The sequence below is a fragment of the Sus scrofa genome, chromosome 3 (assembly GCF_054392235.1).
Source record: "Sus scrofa isolate SSC_HxYL_T2T_F1_AM1 chromosome 3, Sscrofa_HxYL_maternal_Yorkshire_Landrace_v2.0, whole genome shotgun sequence".
Lineage (NCBI taxonomy): Eukaryota > Metazoa > Chordata > Mammalia > Artiodactyla > Suidae > Sus > Sus scrofa.
This window is the reverse complement of record NC_139385.1, coordinates 98,083,753-98,099,563: the sequence shown is the minus strand read 5'-3', so window position 1 is coordinate 98,099,563 and position 15,811 is coordinate 98,083,753. Positions and strand designations below refer to the sequence as shown.

General features: G+C 37.2%; 1 protein-coding gene across 9 annotated transcripts in view; it reads right to left on the bottom strand.

Moving 5' to 3' along the window:
* CCDC88A (coiled-coil domain containing 88A) overlaps positions 1 to 15,811 on the bottom strand; it is a 199,204-nt gene that overhangs the window by 20,361 nt on the left and 163,032 nt on the right. For all 9 annotated transcript variants that reach the window (XM_085019197.1, XM_021087519.2, XM_021087520.2 and 6 more), the window contains exons 19-23: positions 14,922 to 15,083; positions 13,245 to 13,522; positions 12,875 to 13,018; positions 9,403 to 9,589; positions 3,856 to 4,001 (exon numbers count right to left, since the gene is read on the bottom strand). In XM_085019197.1, the coding sequence (XP_084875323.1) occupies positions 3,856 to 4,001; positions 9,403 to 9,589; positions 12,875 to 13,018; positions 13,245 to 13,522; positions 14,922 to 15,083 (917 nt within the window). The remainder of the gene's footprint in view (positions 1 to 3,855; positions 4,002 to 9,402; positions 9,590 to 12,874; positions 13,019 to 13,244; positions 13,523 to 14,921; positions 15,084 to 15,811) is intronic.

Below are 15,811 nucleotides of genomic sequence, written 5' to 3'. Positions count from 1 at the left end.
AGTTTAATAGGTAGTAACAATGAAATTTTTGCAAGTTTCTCCTTTTTTTTAAAATTTACAACTTATCCTTCCATAGGATTTATTTGTTTCAAGAAAATTTTGCATGTTACAATCTCACCATGATAGGAGAAAATTTCTTGACATCTTTTTATAGCTATTAAAACAATATATCAACATTGACCATTCCCCTATTCTTGGACCTTTAGTATCTCATATCATTTTTGTTTTTTTGGTTTTTGTTTGTTTGTTTTTTGTCTTTTTAGGCCTGCACCCACGGCATCTGGAAGTTCCCAGGCTAGGGGTTCAATCAGCTGAAGCCGCTGGCCTACACCACAGCCACAGCAACACCAGATCTGAGCCGCATCTGCGACCTACACAGCACCACTGTATCCTTAACCCTCTGAGTGAGGCCAGGGATTGAACCCACAACCTCATGGTTCCTAGTCGGATTCGTTTCTGCTGCACCATGACGGGAACTCCTCAAGTCATTTTTGGAATGAAAAGTGATTCATTACAATACATATAGGCAAAAAATTAAAATAAATAGTATGCTTATAATTATATACACAGTAAACAATCTTGCAACCACATCTTCATGTAGATTTTTTTCCTTTATGGAAAATTATTTAGGCTTAATTTACTTATAGAGAATTATTTCCTGCCTCCAGCAATGCATGCATACACTATCTTCATCACATCCTAGTTTCATTTTTAAGTTCTTCACAGTACATATTACACAGCGAAACATCAAAGATCACTGATCAAAGTAAAATGACCTCTCTAAAAAAATGCTAAAGAATACTATTTATTATACAAACATTTACTGATCATTTACAATGAGGAAGATGTGAAGATGAATAATAAGTAGCTCGGCTCTACTTACAATACAGTAGGAGAGAGAAGACATATACAAGTGACTATTATGATGCAAGGTTGTAGGAATGCCCAAATAAATGATATTGTGGAAGTACCACAGGAACTCATAAAAGGGAAAATATTCCTATCTTGGATGACCAAAGAAAGCCTCATGAAGAAAAATGCCATATTAAGATAGACTGAAATAAAAAATAAGAATGCTAAATTAAATAGTTTACCTGAGAGGAAGGAGTATGAGGGAGTTTCAGGTTTAGATATTGCTCAAAGAAAATCAGAAGTATTGAAAGTTTCACTAAAAACTGACATTATAAAATCTATGCTTTAAATACTTAACTCAATGATGGAATAGGATACATCAGAAAGGATGGAGGTAAAGAAAGCATTCAGGATGCTAATGGGGTAGTCTATTGGGTGAAAGGGAAGAATTAGGGTAGTATGAAATAGAAGAAAATGATGTGAGTTTCTGTGGAAGAAGATGCTTTGTAAACAGATGCTGTCATGGGTTATGCCACAGCTCAAATAGCACATGGCCTATATCTCCCAGTTCTTTTCTTCTTTTACCTGCTGAAATACCATAGGAACCTCCAAATTCTCAGTACTACCTATTCACTGTCATTCCTGCTAGGACCATGTGACAGGTGCATTCAGCTATGTAATATGTAAGAATTTAAATTTAAAAAGTCAGAATATGGAGTTCCCATCGTGGCGCAGTGGTTAACGAATCCAACTAGGAACCATGAGGTTGCGGGTTCAGTCCCTGCCCTTGCTCAGTGGGTTAACGATCCGGCGTTGCCGTAAGCTGTGGTGTAGGTTGCAGACGCGGCTCGGATCCAGTGTTGCTGTGGCTCTGGCGTAGGCCGCTGGCTACGCCTCCAATTAGACACTTAGCCTGGGATCCTCCATATGCCGCAGGAGCAGCCCAAGAAATGGCAGAAAGACAATAAATAAATAAATAATAAAATAAAAAAGTAATAAAAAGTCAGAATAGATACTAATATTTATACAGCAATGGTATAGATACAATCACTGAAAGTTTGGAAATGGATTATTCACCAAGGGTCAGAATAAGGTAAAGTGTAGGATAATGACTCTGCTTAAGGGACAGGAAATTGAAAAGCTAAGAGCTTTACATATACTACTGCTGCTTTTTTGCTTTTTAGGGCCGCACTCCAGGCATATGGAGGTTCCCAGGCTAGGGGTCGAAATGGAGCTACAAGCTGCCGGCCTACACCACAGCCGCAGCATTGCAGGGTCCGAGCAGTGTTTTCGACCTACATCACGGCTCACGGCAATGCCGGATCCTTAATCCACTGAGCAAGGCCGGGGATCAAACCCGCATCGTCATGGATCCTACTTGGGCTCGTTAACCACTGAGCCACGAGGAGGACTCCTATGCTACTGCTTCTTAAGCTGAAATACCTCTTACAGCAGAGAGTAAAGGCATACGTGCCACTGAAAGGACTAAAGATACAAACAGACCAGCCACAAATGTGAAATTTCTTTGAAGTCTTAACATTTGCCTAAATGTTCATGCAAACTCTACCTTTTGCTCTTTGATATTCCTGTGTATTAATATAAAAATAATGCTCCCTACTCCCAACTTTATAATAAAATTGATGCTTCAAAAAATGTATGATGTATCCTGGTTTCATATATGCCCTGGGCTATACATCAAATCTGAAAGTTATATTTCATTTACTCCTTAGGTAATCCTTGAAGTATATGTTTCATCAAAGAAATGAAGTAACTCATCTATAGTTATATAACTAGTGACTGGAAGAATTGGGATTTAAATTAGGAGCTGTCTGATTGCAATATCTGTGCTATTTCTATTATACTATGGTGCTTCTCATATAGGGAACAAGGAGAAGAGAAGCATTTAGTAAAGGTAAATCATGGTGTACTACAAAGACTACCCACTGAGTCGCCCAGGCCAAAATCTCTGACTTTACCAGATTCCTCCACTCTCAACGGAGCTAAAATGCATCAATAATTCAGCCCTGTCAATATTATCTCTCACAGCTCTCTTGTATTTGATCTCAACTACCACTGCTATTTTTCACTAGATTATTGCAACGTGTTTTTTTTGTTTGTTTGTTCTTCCTTTTTTTGGCCTCCCAGCAGCAGAAGGAAGTTCCTGGGCCAGGGATCAGATCCAAGCCTCAGCTGTGACCCTCGGCAACAGTGGATCCTTAACCCACTGGGCTGAGCCAGAGATGGAACCCGTGCCTCAGTACTCCAGAGATGCCTGCCAATCCCACTGCACCACAGAGGGACCTCCTGCAAGAGCCTTCTTAGAATTTATTCCTTGTCTCTATTCTCAGAACTTCTGATCTACACTCTTATGTCATTAGTTATTCAAACAAATGAAAAACACAAATCTGATTACATTACTACTCTGCACCAAGTTTTTCAGCAAGTTCTTCATACAGAAAAGAAAAACCTTTGTAAAGTGGCTCCTGAGTATTATAGTCATTTCTCTGCTACTCCTCCTTATTCATTTTTGCATTAGCAAGAACAATTAATTTTTAGATTCTATGCTATTATCACAAAGCACTTTATCATATACCAAGTTTTTGTGCTTGCTGCTCTCTTGGCTGATATGCCTGGTAAACTCCTACTGAACTTAAGTCTCAGCTCAAGTGACCATCTTTAGAAAGTCTACCTTCTCTCACAGACTAAGATACCTCTTGCCCTTTATTTGCTAGGTTTATATAGCTTCCTATAATACCCTCATAATAGCAATTATTTTTATTTCTTGCTTTATATTAATAGTTCATTAAGAGCAAGTCTCGTGTTCTCATGTTAGTATTTCTGGTTATTAGCATAGTGCCCAGAACATAAGCATTCAAAAAGTGTACATTGGAGTAATAATGTTGAAAATCAAGAAAAATTAGCATTACATTTTCTCTGCCACCAGCTAAGATGATGATAAAATCATGAGTAATATTTCAGAGTGAAAAATTATTTGGTACCTACATGTACTGTCTTTGTTCAACATGAAAGAGATCCTTGCTTTCCATATTCTGCTCCAATAGTGTTCTGTTCTGTAGCATTAATGTCTGAATTTGATCTAGTAGATGTCGATTTTCTTCTTCTAAATTTCCTTTAAGTTGGCTTAGTAACTGTTTAAACACAAATGTTTACTTTTTAAAATGTCAACATTTATATTTAACATAAATCAAAACATCTGAAAAATATAAAGTACTTCACAAAGACATAAATCTGCTATTTGAACAATCAGGTGGCGTATTTTGATTAGAACTTGAATGATTATTTTAGTAATAATGACAGCTAAAGTACTAGGTTACATGATGGACACATATATTTTCTTTATGTTCACAAACACTGGGTTTATAAATTATCTGGTTTCAAAAACACTGCTTTCTTTACAACTTTTGACTTAGATTACAAAGCTAGATTCACATATCTGGTCTTCTGTTTAAGTAGCTATACAATGCTGAACAAGTTAGTATTTCTCTGAGCCTCAAGGATCTCACCTATAAATTGAGAGTAACAACTCCCACCCCTCCCAAGAGTAATGAAAGGATTAAAAATACATGTAAAATACCTGGGTGTCTTGCCAATGGCACACAGTAGGTACTTAATACACCTCATTCTTCCTCGAACCACTACTTTATTTTTCTGCTTTTTTTTTAAGGCCGCAACTATGGCATATGAAAGTTCCCAAGCTAGAGATCAAATTGGACCTAAATCTGCTGGCCTACACCATAGCTCACAGCAACAGTGGATCACCGACCCACTGAGCAAGGTCAGGGTTCAAACCTGCATCCTCAAGCATACTAGTTGGATTCGTTTCCACTGTGCTACAACAGGATCTCTCTCCAACCACGATTTTCAAGGAATCATAAAAGTCTATGTATAATTTTTATGGCTTGATCCAAGGGAGTCAGGTCTATGGGTGGTATTACTACTGATTATTACTGGTAGTCGGGCTACCAGTATGACTGAGCTATTTTTTTCTCTGTAGTCAGCAGAAATTAGAAATATGCCTTAGTTAGGTGAGAGGGTCCAGGGGAAGTCAGAAAGCCCAAGATAATGATTCTCAAAATTTAGCATCACTTGTAGAATATATTTTTAAAATGTCAATTTCTGGGTTCTAACATTCAAATTCAGCAGGTCTGGAGCTAACATTCAAATTCAGCAGGTCTGGGGTAGAGCCCAGAAAGCTGTATTTTTTTTTTTCCTTTTAGGGCCAAACCTGTTGCATTTGGAAATTCTCAGGCTAGGGGTTGAATCCGAGCTGCAGCTGAAGGCCTACGTCACAACCACAACAATGTGGGATCTGAGCCATGTATGCAACCTACACCACAGTTCACAGCAATGCTGGATCCCTAATCCAATGATTGAGGCCAGGGGTTGAACCTGCATCTTCATGGATACTAGCTGGGTTTGTAACCTGCTGAGTCACAACACTAACTCCCAAGACAGCTGTATTTAAACAAACAAACAAACAAACAAACAAAAAAACCCTAAAAAAACCAACACCCATCCCTTCTCCAAAGGAAAAAAAAGAAAAAGAAAAAAAATTTTTTGAAAATTCTCAGAAGGTAGAAAAAAGCAGATAATATAATACCATGAATATCCATGTAGAGCCATCTAGATCTAACAACTGTCAATACTGTTCTATATTTGTTTTAGCTACATGTTGTTAAATTGCAACATAACACGTGTGTCAGATCCATTGCAAAATTGAATGCAGGTTTTCTCTATGTACCCTCTTGTCCTGTGACTTCTCACTTTTCCCATCAAGAAGTGGAATCTATTTTTCCTTTTCTTGAATTTGAAATGCCTTTGGCAAAGATAAGGAGGTGGAAGTGATGTTGTGATAGCTCCAAGCCTAGGCTTCAAGAGACTTATATGCGTCCTCTTAGTTTCTTGGAATCCTATTGGAGGATGAGATACCACATGGCACAGAGAAGTTATATCAGGGCCACCTTGAACCAGTCAGCTCTCAGGATGCCAGCTAACTGCAGGTACAGGAGCGAATCCTATAAAGATCAACTGACCTTGGTTCACACACACATTAATGCACACCGTGTGCTGAGTGAACCCACAGACTCATGAACAAAAATAAACATTTACTGTCTCCCTGACCACTGAAATTCTATGTTTTTTGTTTGTTTGTTTGTTCTTGAATGGCTGCACCCAAAGTATATGGAGCTCCTGGGCCAGGGATTAATCTGAGCCACAGCTGCCACCTACACTGCAGCTATGGCGATGCCGGATCCTTTAACCCACTGGGCTGGGATGGAGATTAAACCCATGCCTCCACGGCCACCTAAGCTGCCACAGTCAGATTCTTAACCCACTGTGCCACAGTGGGAACTCCTGAAGTTCTATGGTAATTATACAGCATTATTGCATCAACAGACAACTGATAAAACATACATAGAGGAAAAAGAACGAATTTTAAGTATATGGACATCTTAACTATCACAAAGTGAACACATGTGAGCCAGCACTCACATCAAGAAGCAGTACATTCACTGTATTCCAAAAACACCTGTTACACTCTTTTCTAATTACCTTCCCTTCCCACTAAGATTAACTATATACCAGCCTCCTATGCTAGGGATTCACTTCTCCCTCCTTCCGAATAATATTATATGATTTAGGCTCTAGCCTAAACAGTAAAGTAGAACAAAGCTATCAAAAACATTTTAGGACTCTGGAAATCAAAGAAAGACATACACTAAATTGAGAAGAATTTATTAAAGAAAAGCTGTTTAGCTTTGGGTAGGAACTATGGTTGTCTGAGATATTTTATCATGTGACTTCTATTCTTAGTCCCCTCTTTCTCCAGTACCCAGTAGTTCAGGAAAGGGGTAAGCCATGAAAACCAGCTTTGCTGCTGGAAGGGACTGGCTTGATTTGTGCAGAGAACAGAAGAGGCCCACACCCAGGAGGATTGTCAAAGGCCAGCTCTCAGATGACCTGAACTTGGAATATTGGATCAGACATGTCATAGACAAGCAAATTACTCAGAAATTTAACTTGGAGATCCAGGAAATGAGATGGGCAGCCATAATGGGTCTTGATAAGGTCCTGCAGGTCCCTGGTGGTCTAGAAGGCTACTCAGGAGAGATCAGAAAGGACCCTTGCTACCTACTTATCCCTGACTGATTGTCCCAACTTGAGTCAAATGCTAACCTTTGGCTTAGTGGGAAGGGAAGGTAATTGGAAAAGAGTATGACAGGTGTTTTTGGAATACAGTGAATGTACTGCTTCTTGATGTGAGTACTGGCTCAAATTCACTTTGTAATAGTTGATTAAGATGTCCATATACTTAAAATTCATCCATATACTTAAATTTCTGAGTAATTTGCTTGTCTATGACATGTCTGATCCAATATTCCAAGTTCAGGTCATCTGAGAGCTGGCCTTTGACAATCCTCCTGGGTGTGGGCCTCTTCTGTTCTCTGCACAAATCAAGCCAGTCCCTTCCAGCAGCAAAGCTGGTTTTCATGGCTTACCCCTTTCCTGAACTACTGGGTACTGGAGAAAGAGGGGACTAAGAATAGAAGTCACATGATAAAATATCTCAGACAACCATAGTTCCTACCCAAAGCTAAACAGCTTTTCTTTAATAAATTCTTCTCAATTTAGTGTATGTCTTTCTTTGATTTCCAGAGTCCTGAAATGTTTTTGATAGCTTTGTTCTACTTTACTGTTTCTGGGGAGCTGATTTTCATGTTCCTCACTGTACTACTCTGTAATTTCATTACCCCAATTATTTATTTATATATTAATTTATCTATCTGTCTATCTTTTTTGGCCACCCTGTGGCACATGGAGCTCCTAGGCCAGGGATCAGGTTTGAGCTGCAGTTGCAACCTATGCCGCAGTTGTGGCAATGCCGGATCCTCTAAACCACTATGCCAGGCATGGAACCTATGACCTGGCACTACAGAGATGCTGCCAAGCCCACTGTGCCACAGTAGGAACTCCAACATCAATTATATTTTATTTAGACTTTTTAAATCACAGGCAGAATGAATGTTCTATAATTTATGAACTTTGTTGGGTAATTAAATATGTAAGATTTCAAATTAATGTTTCTTTCTATTGGTGTGTGATTTCAGGCAAAAAGCTGTTAAGTATTACTTTTCTGATATAGCCTATTCCTAATGCTATTAAAAGGTCTGATTAAGTGCTAAATTCTTAAAAGTTCCCAAAAATTCAGATGTTAAACTATATTCAAACTTCAATCATTTAGGGATCAATCATAAAATTTAAGAACTATTCAAGGCTTCCAGTATCCTTTGTATATTTCAAGACTTTTATCACTTTATAAAACCATCATAAGGAGAGGCACCGAAGTTTGTTAAGAGTAGAATGTATACTTGGGCAGATGTCACTCCTGTTCAAAACTCTCCAGTGGCTCCCTTGTTTTACTCAAACAATGTTTTAGGATGGCTTCCAAAGCAATGTAGCTGGCCCAGGATTCCCCTGGCTTAAGGTCACTGCACGGGCTCTTTGCCTGGAATGTTCACATAATAATACATGAATTGCATTCAAATCTTTGTTCAATGATGTAAAGTTAAAATTTCAATCTACACTCCATCATCCACATTGGCAGTCCTACTTCCCTCTTTACCCTAGGCCATTTTCATTTGCATATAACTTAGCATCTTGTAACATACCATAGTTGCAGACTAATTTTCAAAATGGTTACAGCCATACTTCCAGTCCGTGAGCTCTTCCAGAATCAAGCCATTCTCCATTAAGATGCTGAGTCTATTTTGCCTCCCTTGACTCTGGGTGGGACTTTGACTGCCTCAGTGAATAGAATGCAGGGGAAATGATGTTGCATGACTTCTGAGGCTTGATCATTAAGGCAGAGATGGCTTCTCTCTGGTTCTCACCATGTTGTAAGCAAGCCCAAACTAGTCAATAGGGAGAGCTACTGATGCTTCCAGCTGATAGCCAGCATCAACCACTAAACATGCACTCAGCCTTTCCATCTTCCACCTGAGAGCGAAGATGCAAGTGGAGCAGAGAAATTGTGCCCACTGTCCTGTCCAAACTCTGACCTACAGAATCTGTGAGCATAGTAAATGGTTGTTTTATACCACTGTGTTTTACGGTAAACTGTTACACAGACATATGTAATGAAACAATGAAACATTTATTTCACTTACTTATGTTTACTGTCTATTTCCTTCCAATAGAATACAAGCTTACCGAAGGGAAGAGATATTTACCTTTTCGGTTTCTAATTCATGCCAGGTAGTCAGTAAACATTTTGTCATTAAACAGGGTTAAATTTTTCAAAGTATCTGGACACATAAGTTTAAACCAACAGTAAAAATTATTGAAATTAATGATAAAGGAAGAAGGAAGATCTTAATTTCTCGTGAATTTCAACTATCTATGACTGATTCTTTCAGAAATAGCCCATTAAACATATATTGCTATTGTCATTACAATTTGACTGTTTACTTTTTAGGCAAGTCTGGATGCTTAAAGGAAGGAAATGGTAATTAGACTTGTTAAACTCACCTCACACTGGTTATTTAGCTTGGTGGATGTGATGTCCAACTGTTGGTACTGTTCCTTTAACTTTGAAAATTCAGCTTCTAATCTTGTTTGTTCCAGTTTGGAATTATTTAGAAGACTTTTCAAGTTTTTATGGTCAGTTTGTAAAACTTCAGTCTCTTTTAAAAGCTGGTTATATGTATGATTCAACCTATAATTTGAAATCATAATAGAGTCAGATTCTCCTAATAGCTTTTACTGTAATTTACACAATACAAAAATGCTGTAAATCACATTCAGACATACTTAGAGAATACAAAAGATCATTTGCCAGTGCTTAAACTCTTCTAAAATCAGCTTCTAGTCTGTAAAAACTAGATTAAAAATTTTAAGTATTAATTAGAAAATATTTAAAGGACAAAAGAGAAAATAACCAATCCACTTTTGGTTAACCTAGAGAATTCAAAGATTCTGAAACTCAGAGTTCCTATCACGGTCAGCAATGAACCTTACTGGTATCAATGAGGATGCAGGTTCGATCCCTGGCTTCACTCAGTGGGTTTAGGTTCTGGCATTGCCGTGAGCCATGGAGTAAGCTGACAACTACAGCTCCAACTCGACCCCTAGCCTGGGAACTTCCATATGCTGCAGGTGCGGCCCTAAAAAGCAAAAGGCAAAAAAAAAAAAAAAAAAGATTCTAAACCTCAACATGAAAATTAAAGAGTCACATCAAACAAATTAATCAATTTAGTATGAGACATGGTAATCTATCAGTCTGTTGCCAGATAACAGATACACATGCTTAAATAAACATTTTAGTTATTGAGATTTCTGCAGTTATAATAAATTATTCATATTTATGCCGTCCTCAATTATTGAAGATAAATTTGGATTTTACTAAAAAAAAAAATCAAACTATTGCCATTTCTGTTCCTTTCCACTATTATACCTCTTTTAGAACAAGGTCCACTGACCTCTAAGAGCAAAATCAGAAAATTCTTTCTGTAAAGGACCAGAAAGTAATAAATACCTCAGGCTCTGCAAGTCGCATGCAATCTATAGCAGGCTCTTCTTTTTTGTTCCCTCCTACAACCTTTTAAAACGCAAAAATTGTTCTCTGTTTGGGAGCTGTACCAAAACGGGCTCCAGGCTGGATGTGGCCTACTGAGCTAGCTGGAGATTACCACCCTTCACCTTTTGGCATCAAGATCAAACACCCACAAAAGAAGGAGGAAGCAAAACGAAACAAACTTTTGTTCAGGAAGGTATATTCTCAGAACATCTAATAATTTACTTCAACTCATTTTCCAAAGAATTTAATAATTCTTTATAATACATGAATTATAAATAAAATAATATAATTAAAAAATCAAGACTTGGTAAAATAAAATAAAATGGCAAGACCTGAAACACAGAATAAATATCCCATAAATAGGTTGACTCCATGAATGAATGTATGCCATCTGTATAACAGCTGGTTAAACCCCACCTGGGCATACAGAAAGCTACATGATGCTTCATGGAGGGGGGGGGGTATAATGAAATAGAATAAATAATGTCCTCAACATCATCCCAACGGCAAATACTAAAATCAGCGCTTTAAGAAAATTTTTTTTTTCTTTTTTCTTTCTTTTTTTTTTTGGCCACCCTGTGTCACAACTCACGCTATGGAAACACTTGATCCTTTAACCCACTGTGCCAGGCGGGAGATTGAACCTGAGTCCTAGTGCTGCAGATGTGCTGCTAATTCCACTGTGCCACAACGGGAATGCCTCAGGAGAGTGTTTTACATTGTCTCTCAAAGCTGAGAGCATTAACAAAGTGCATTTCAGTGAACGTAATTCTAAAGAGGCCAAGACAACCTAGTCTACATAAGAAACTTTCTTGGTTTGGCATTATCTAAGATTAAAAACAAGTCTTCACAAATATCTTTTATTTGTAAAAGGGTTCTTTCAGGTATTACTAAAACCCTTTTCTCCCTTTAGAACACAGGCATGAAATGTATAAAAGCAGGACAAGAACAGCTTTCAGAGAGAATACCCAGGACCACTCTTCCCTTCCAAGCCTGCATAATCTTCTGGTTCAAGTTCCATGCTCTTATCATTTAGGCCAAGATCTTTCTCTGTAGATTCCTCACTGATGTATACAATTACATTTCTAGAAGGTCTGTTCAAGTTCACAAACTGTCCCAGTTTGGTTTGAATTCCAACAAGGAAAAAAGGGTTAGATTCAAGATGAGACTCCTCCAGTAAATACATTCCCTAGTATAATATGTGTAATAAAAACAACCCTATCTTTGTACCCTATAACTTGTCACAATTTGGTCTTCTACTGTTTATGCTGTGCAAATGCATCCTCCTTGATTCTAGCTTGGTGTTGAGCTTTTTTTTTTTTTTTTTGTTGTTGTTGTTGTTGCTATTTCTTGGGCCGTTCCCACGGCATATGGAGGTTCCCAGGCTAGGGGTCTAATCGGAGCTGTAGCCACCAGCCTATGCCAGAGCCACAGCAACGCAGGATCCGAGCCGCGTCTGCAACCTACACCACAGCTCACGGCAACGCCGGATTGTTAACCCACTGAGCAAGGGCAGGGACCGAACCCGCAACCTCATGGTTCCTAGTCGGATTCGTTAACCACTGCGCCACGACGGGAACTCCATTGTTGAGCTTTTTAAAGTTCATATCCACCATTACAAAATTTCTAGTTGTAACAATTTCTAAATTAAAAAACCACTAAGCATGAAATGGCTCTAGAAGGATATTTTTATAAAGGAAAAGAAATATGTATTAATTCTAAAAAGGGACTGCAGTAAATTCATAGAAGGAAAAATACTCAATGAATGATCCCTGCTTGAATTTTGTGTCCTGCCTTTCAGGACTTCTGCTGTAGGAATGTAAATGCAGCACAAGTGTTTAGGCTGCTTAAATTTTTCAAAGACTTCTAAAATTTTTTTGGAAAATGTACCCTTATGAAGTAGGGTGGATTACCACTAGGCAAGTTTTGATTTTCCAAAGGCTTAAATGAGAAAAATAATTGCCCCATGATAATATGAGACCATTAACACTTAAGGCAGCTAAAAATAAAAATACACATCAATCAGTGAAAAAATTTTAAGATTGCTCATTTGTAGCAACTTCAAAAGACAAGAATTGGAATACCAGACTAGCAGAAAGAAAGACATAAAGAATGAATCAGGTTTCACTACATTCTGTCTCAATCAAGTAGGTAAATACTATCAGCATACATAAATTTTGTATAATGTAGCTTAAAAACTTAATTAGTTGAATAAGTCAATAGAGAAACAATGAGAGAAAGCAGGAGACCCTGAGCTTTTGTTTGAGTCATTCTATAATGATTGTATATGATTTTGTTGGGTAATTTACTTATTACTCTGGGGTCTTTTTAAAAATTTTTAAGTTATGGATGATACTGCGAAGAGGAAATATACACTTTAGATGTAATGAATAATACAAAACTAAAAATATAAATATTTATTACCTATCATTTTCACCACAAAGTTTCTTGTATTCAGCAGCTACAGTCTCATGGTTTTTGCTTTTAAGCAGCATTTTTTCCTGTTCTACTTTGAGTGTTTTTTCCAAATCTTCCAATTGTCCTTTCTGTTTTAATAACTGATTGTAACTAGAAAAAAAAGTCAGGTATTTGGTTTATAATGTTTCCTTAGAAACAAAGAAAATATTTTAGAAATACAGGAAGCAAGAGTAATTCATTAATAATTATCACATAAAACATGTAAATTTACATACATTTCCTAAATAAATTATCTCAGATCTGTTTAACACATGGAATTTTAGTACCAGTGAAAACTGGTTTTAAACTAACAACACATGAAAAGATGATAAATTACCGATCTTCAAGGTCTTTATGTTCCACTTCAAGGTTTTTGTGGGCAGACTTTAGAGTTCCATGTTTAGCAATGAGAGACTCATACTCTGAAGCCTGCCGTTCATGCAAAAGTTCCAGCTTTTCATGATCTTTGATCAGAGAATCATAGAGAGATTTCAGATCTTCTCGCTCTTTGATTACAGATTCATTTTCATTTTCTAAGGAAGACTGCTGAATTAGGAGTTGTGCATTCTGGTTCATAAGTGAGGTACTTTGGGAATTAAGAGTGGAATTTTCAACCTACAAGAATGCATATTGTAACATACATAAGAAAAATAGTTTATATTCTTTTTTTTTCTTTTTTTAGGGGTGTACCTGCGGTACACAGAAATTCCCAGAGTAGGGGTAGAATTGGAGCTGCAGCTGCTGGCCTACACCACAGCTTCAGCAACACCAGATCCAAGCTGTGTCTGCGACTTATACCACAGTTTGTGGTGCCAGATCGTTAACCTACAGAGCAAGACTAGGGATCAAACCCGCATCTTTATGAACGTCTAGTCAGTTTCTTAACCTGCTGAGCCACAATGGGAACTCCTTATAATCTTTTTAAAAAATAAATGATAATGTTAATTTTAGGAAGTACTAAATAAAATAAATCACAGCAGATATATTCATATTATATTGAGAAAATTTGAATTTCAGCATCCTGAAGGATAAGGCTACCACTTAATTTTGATTTTTGGTAGGTGTTACAATACATTGTGAGATACATATCATATACATGTTTTGGGTTGAATTATTTTAAATGAAGGTTAATCAACAAGTCCATAGAAAAGTACGGAATTTGAAATTCATTTTCTAGAAGTTGAGAGATGATAGAACTGAAAAATTACTTGTGAAATTCAACTGGAAATTTTCTCAAGTCTAAATTAAATTAGAATTTGCTTTAATATTTGGGAAGAGTTATAGAAAGAAATTTTAGATGCAGAGGGAGTACTTCTCTGCTTTTTAAGAGGTTCCAGAGAGTTGTACTTTCCCCCACTTGACTGTTCTATTTGAAAAGATGTTGGCAGCGTTAACTACAAGATGGATCCTTTGAATTAAGGACAAGTCTAAAGACAAAACTCACACTGTGCTGTTTTGCAATAACTTAACTAATAGATATGTTGCAATCATAGACTAAAACATGGGTTTCTACCTGAATAATCATAATCAACTTGTTTAAAAGGGTGAAACGCCATAAGAACAATACTAATAAAATTATTTTATTTATACTTGATGAGTAAATTTATTAATTTAAAGGCACTAACATTTAAAAAATGCTGATATCTGAAAATCTGGCATAGCAGTAGAGAAATATCTAATCTTCAGTTGACTGTTAAATTCACTCAGTAGGAGACAATGTTATGATGTCTAGTCAGCCTTGTTTTAATAGCATAATGCTATTAGGAGTTTGGGGAGTTCCCACTGTGGCCCAGTGGGTTAAGGATCCTGTGTTGTCTCTGTGGCAGCACAGGTTTGATCCCTGGCCAGGCAGAGTGGGTTAAAGATTCAGTGCTGCCGCGGTTGTGGCACAGGTCTCAATTGTGGCTCAGATTTGATCCCTGCCTCTGGAACTTCCATATGTTGTGGGTGCAGCCAAGGGGAAAAAAAAAAAAAAAGAGTTTGGATGCATATCCCCATGACAGTACATTACAACCTGAAGCTTGGCATTCTGTGTTTGAAGAGTAGTATTCTGCTCCTGTAATGATACTGTCTGTCTCTGAAGTGCAAGAATCTGAGCCTGCAAGTTATTGTTCTGCGTCTCAAGTTGCTTCAGTTGAGTTTTCAGTGCTTGCTTCTCTGCTTGCAGTGTAGCATTCTTAATAAAGAAAACACATATTTAAAAAAAAAGCAGCATCAAACATATTTCAGTTTAACATATACTAGAATCTTCACAAGTATTTGTCACCATTATAATCCAAAAAAATCCCAACAATCTTAGAAGGGAAAAACAAAACAACTCCCCTCTATCCCAAATTGTAAAAAGACATTTAAAGGAAAAGAAAGCAGAAATACTAAAATCTTAATATACTATTGTGCCTGTGCTCTTTTTCTCTGCTTTATAATGTCAAAAATAACACATTCCATTCTAAATATATTAACACAAAAAACTAGAATGGGATTGTCAGCTGTACGGTTTTTATGCTGTTCAAAAGTACCCAGAGTGCATGGGGTGGTGTAGCCAAAGGAGTGTACCTTTTCTAATTACCGAAAGGCACAAACATTATATGCGGTAGTCTGAGGAGCAGCAGCAAAACTAAGTATTTCATAAACACAAATATTTGGAAGAGAAGCAGGAACAATCTTGACCATCTGTTTAAAAGATTTAGTCCATAACAGACCTAACAGATGTTACATATTTTCTCTAGTGATTCTTTTCTTGGTATAAAACACTCACTAAAACTCTATTTCATCTATAGGACTTATGGAGCAAATCCAAATAAAATGTACTATTTTCAATTTTTCCAGTAAATAGGGCCATATTTCAATTTTATAGTTAAACAGTTGAATTACTAGGCAAATCACAGATCATTATATTTAATTTGA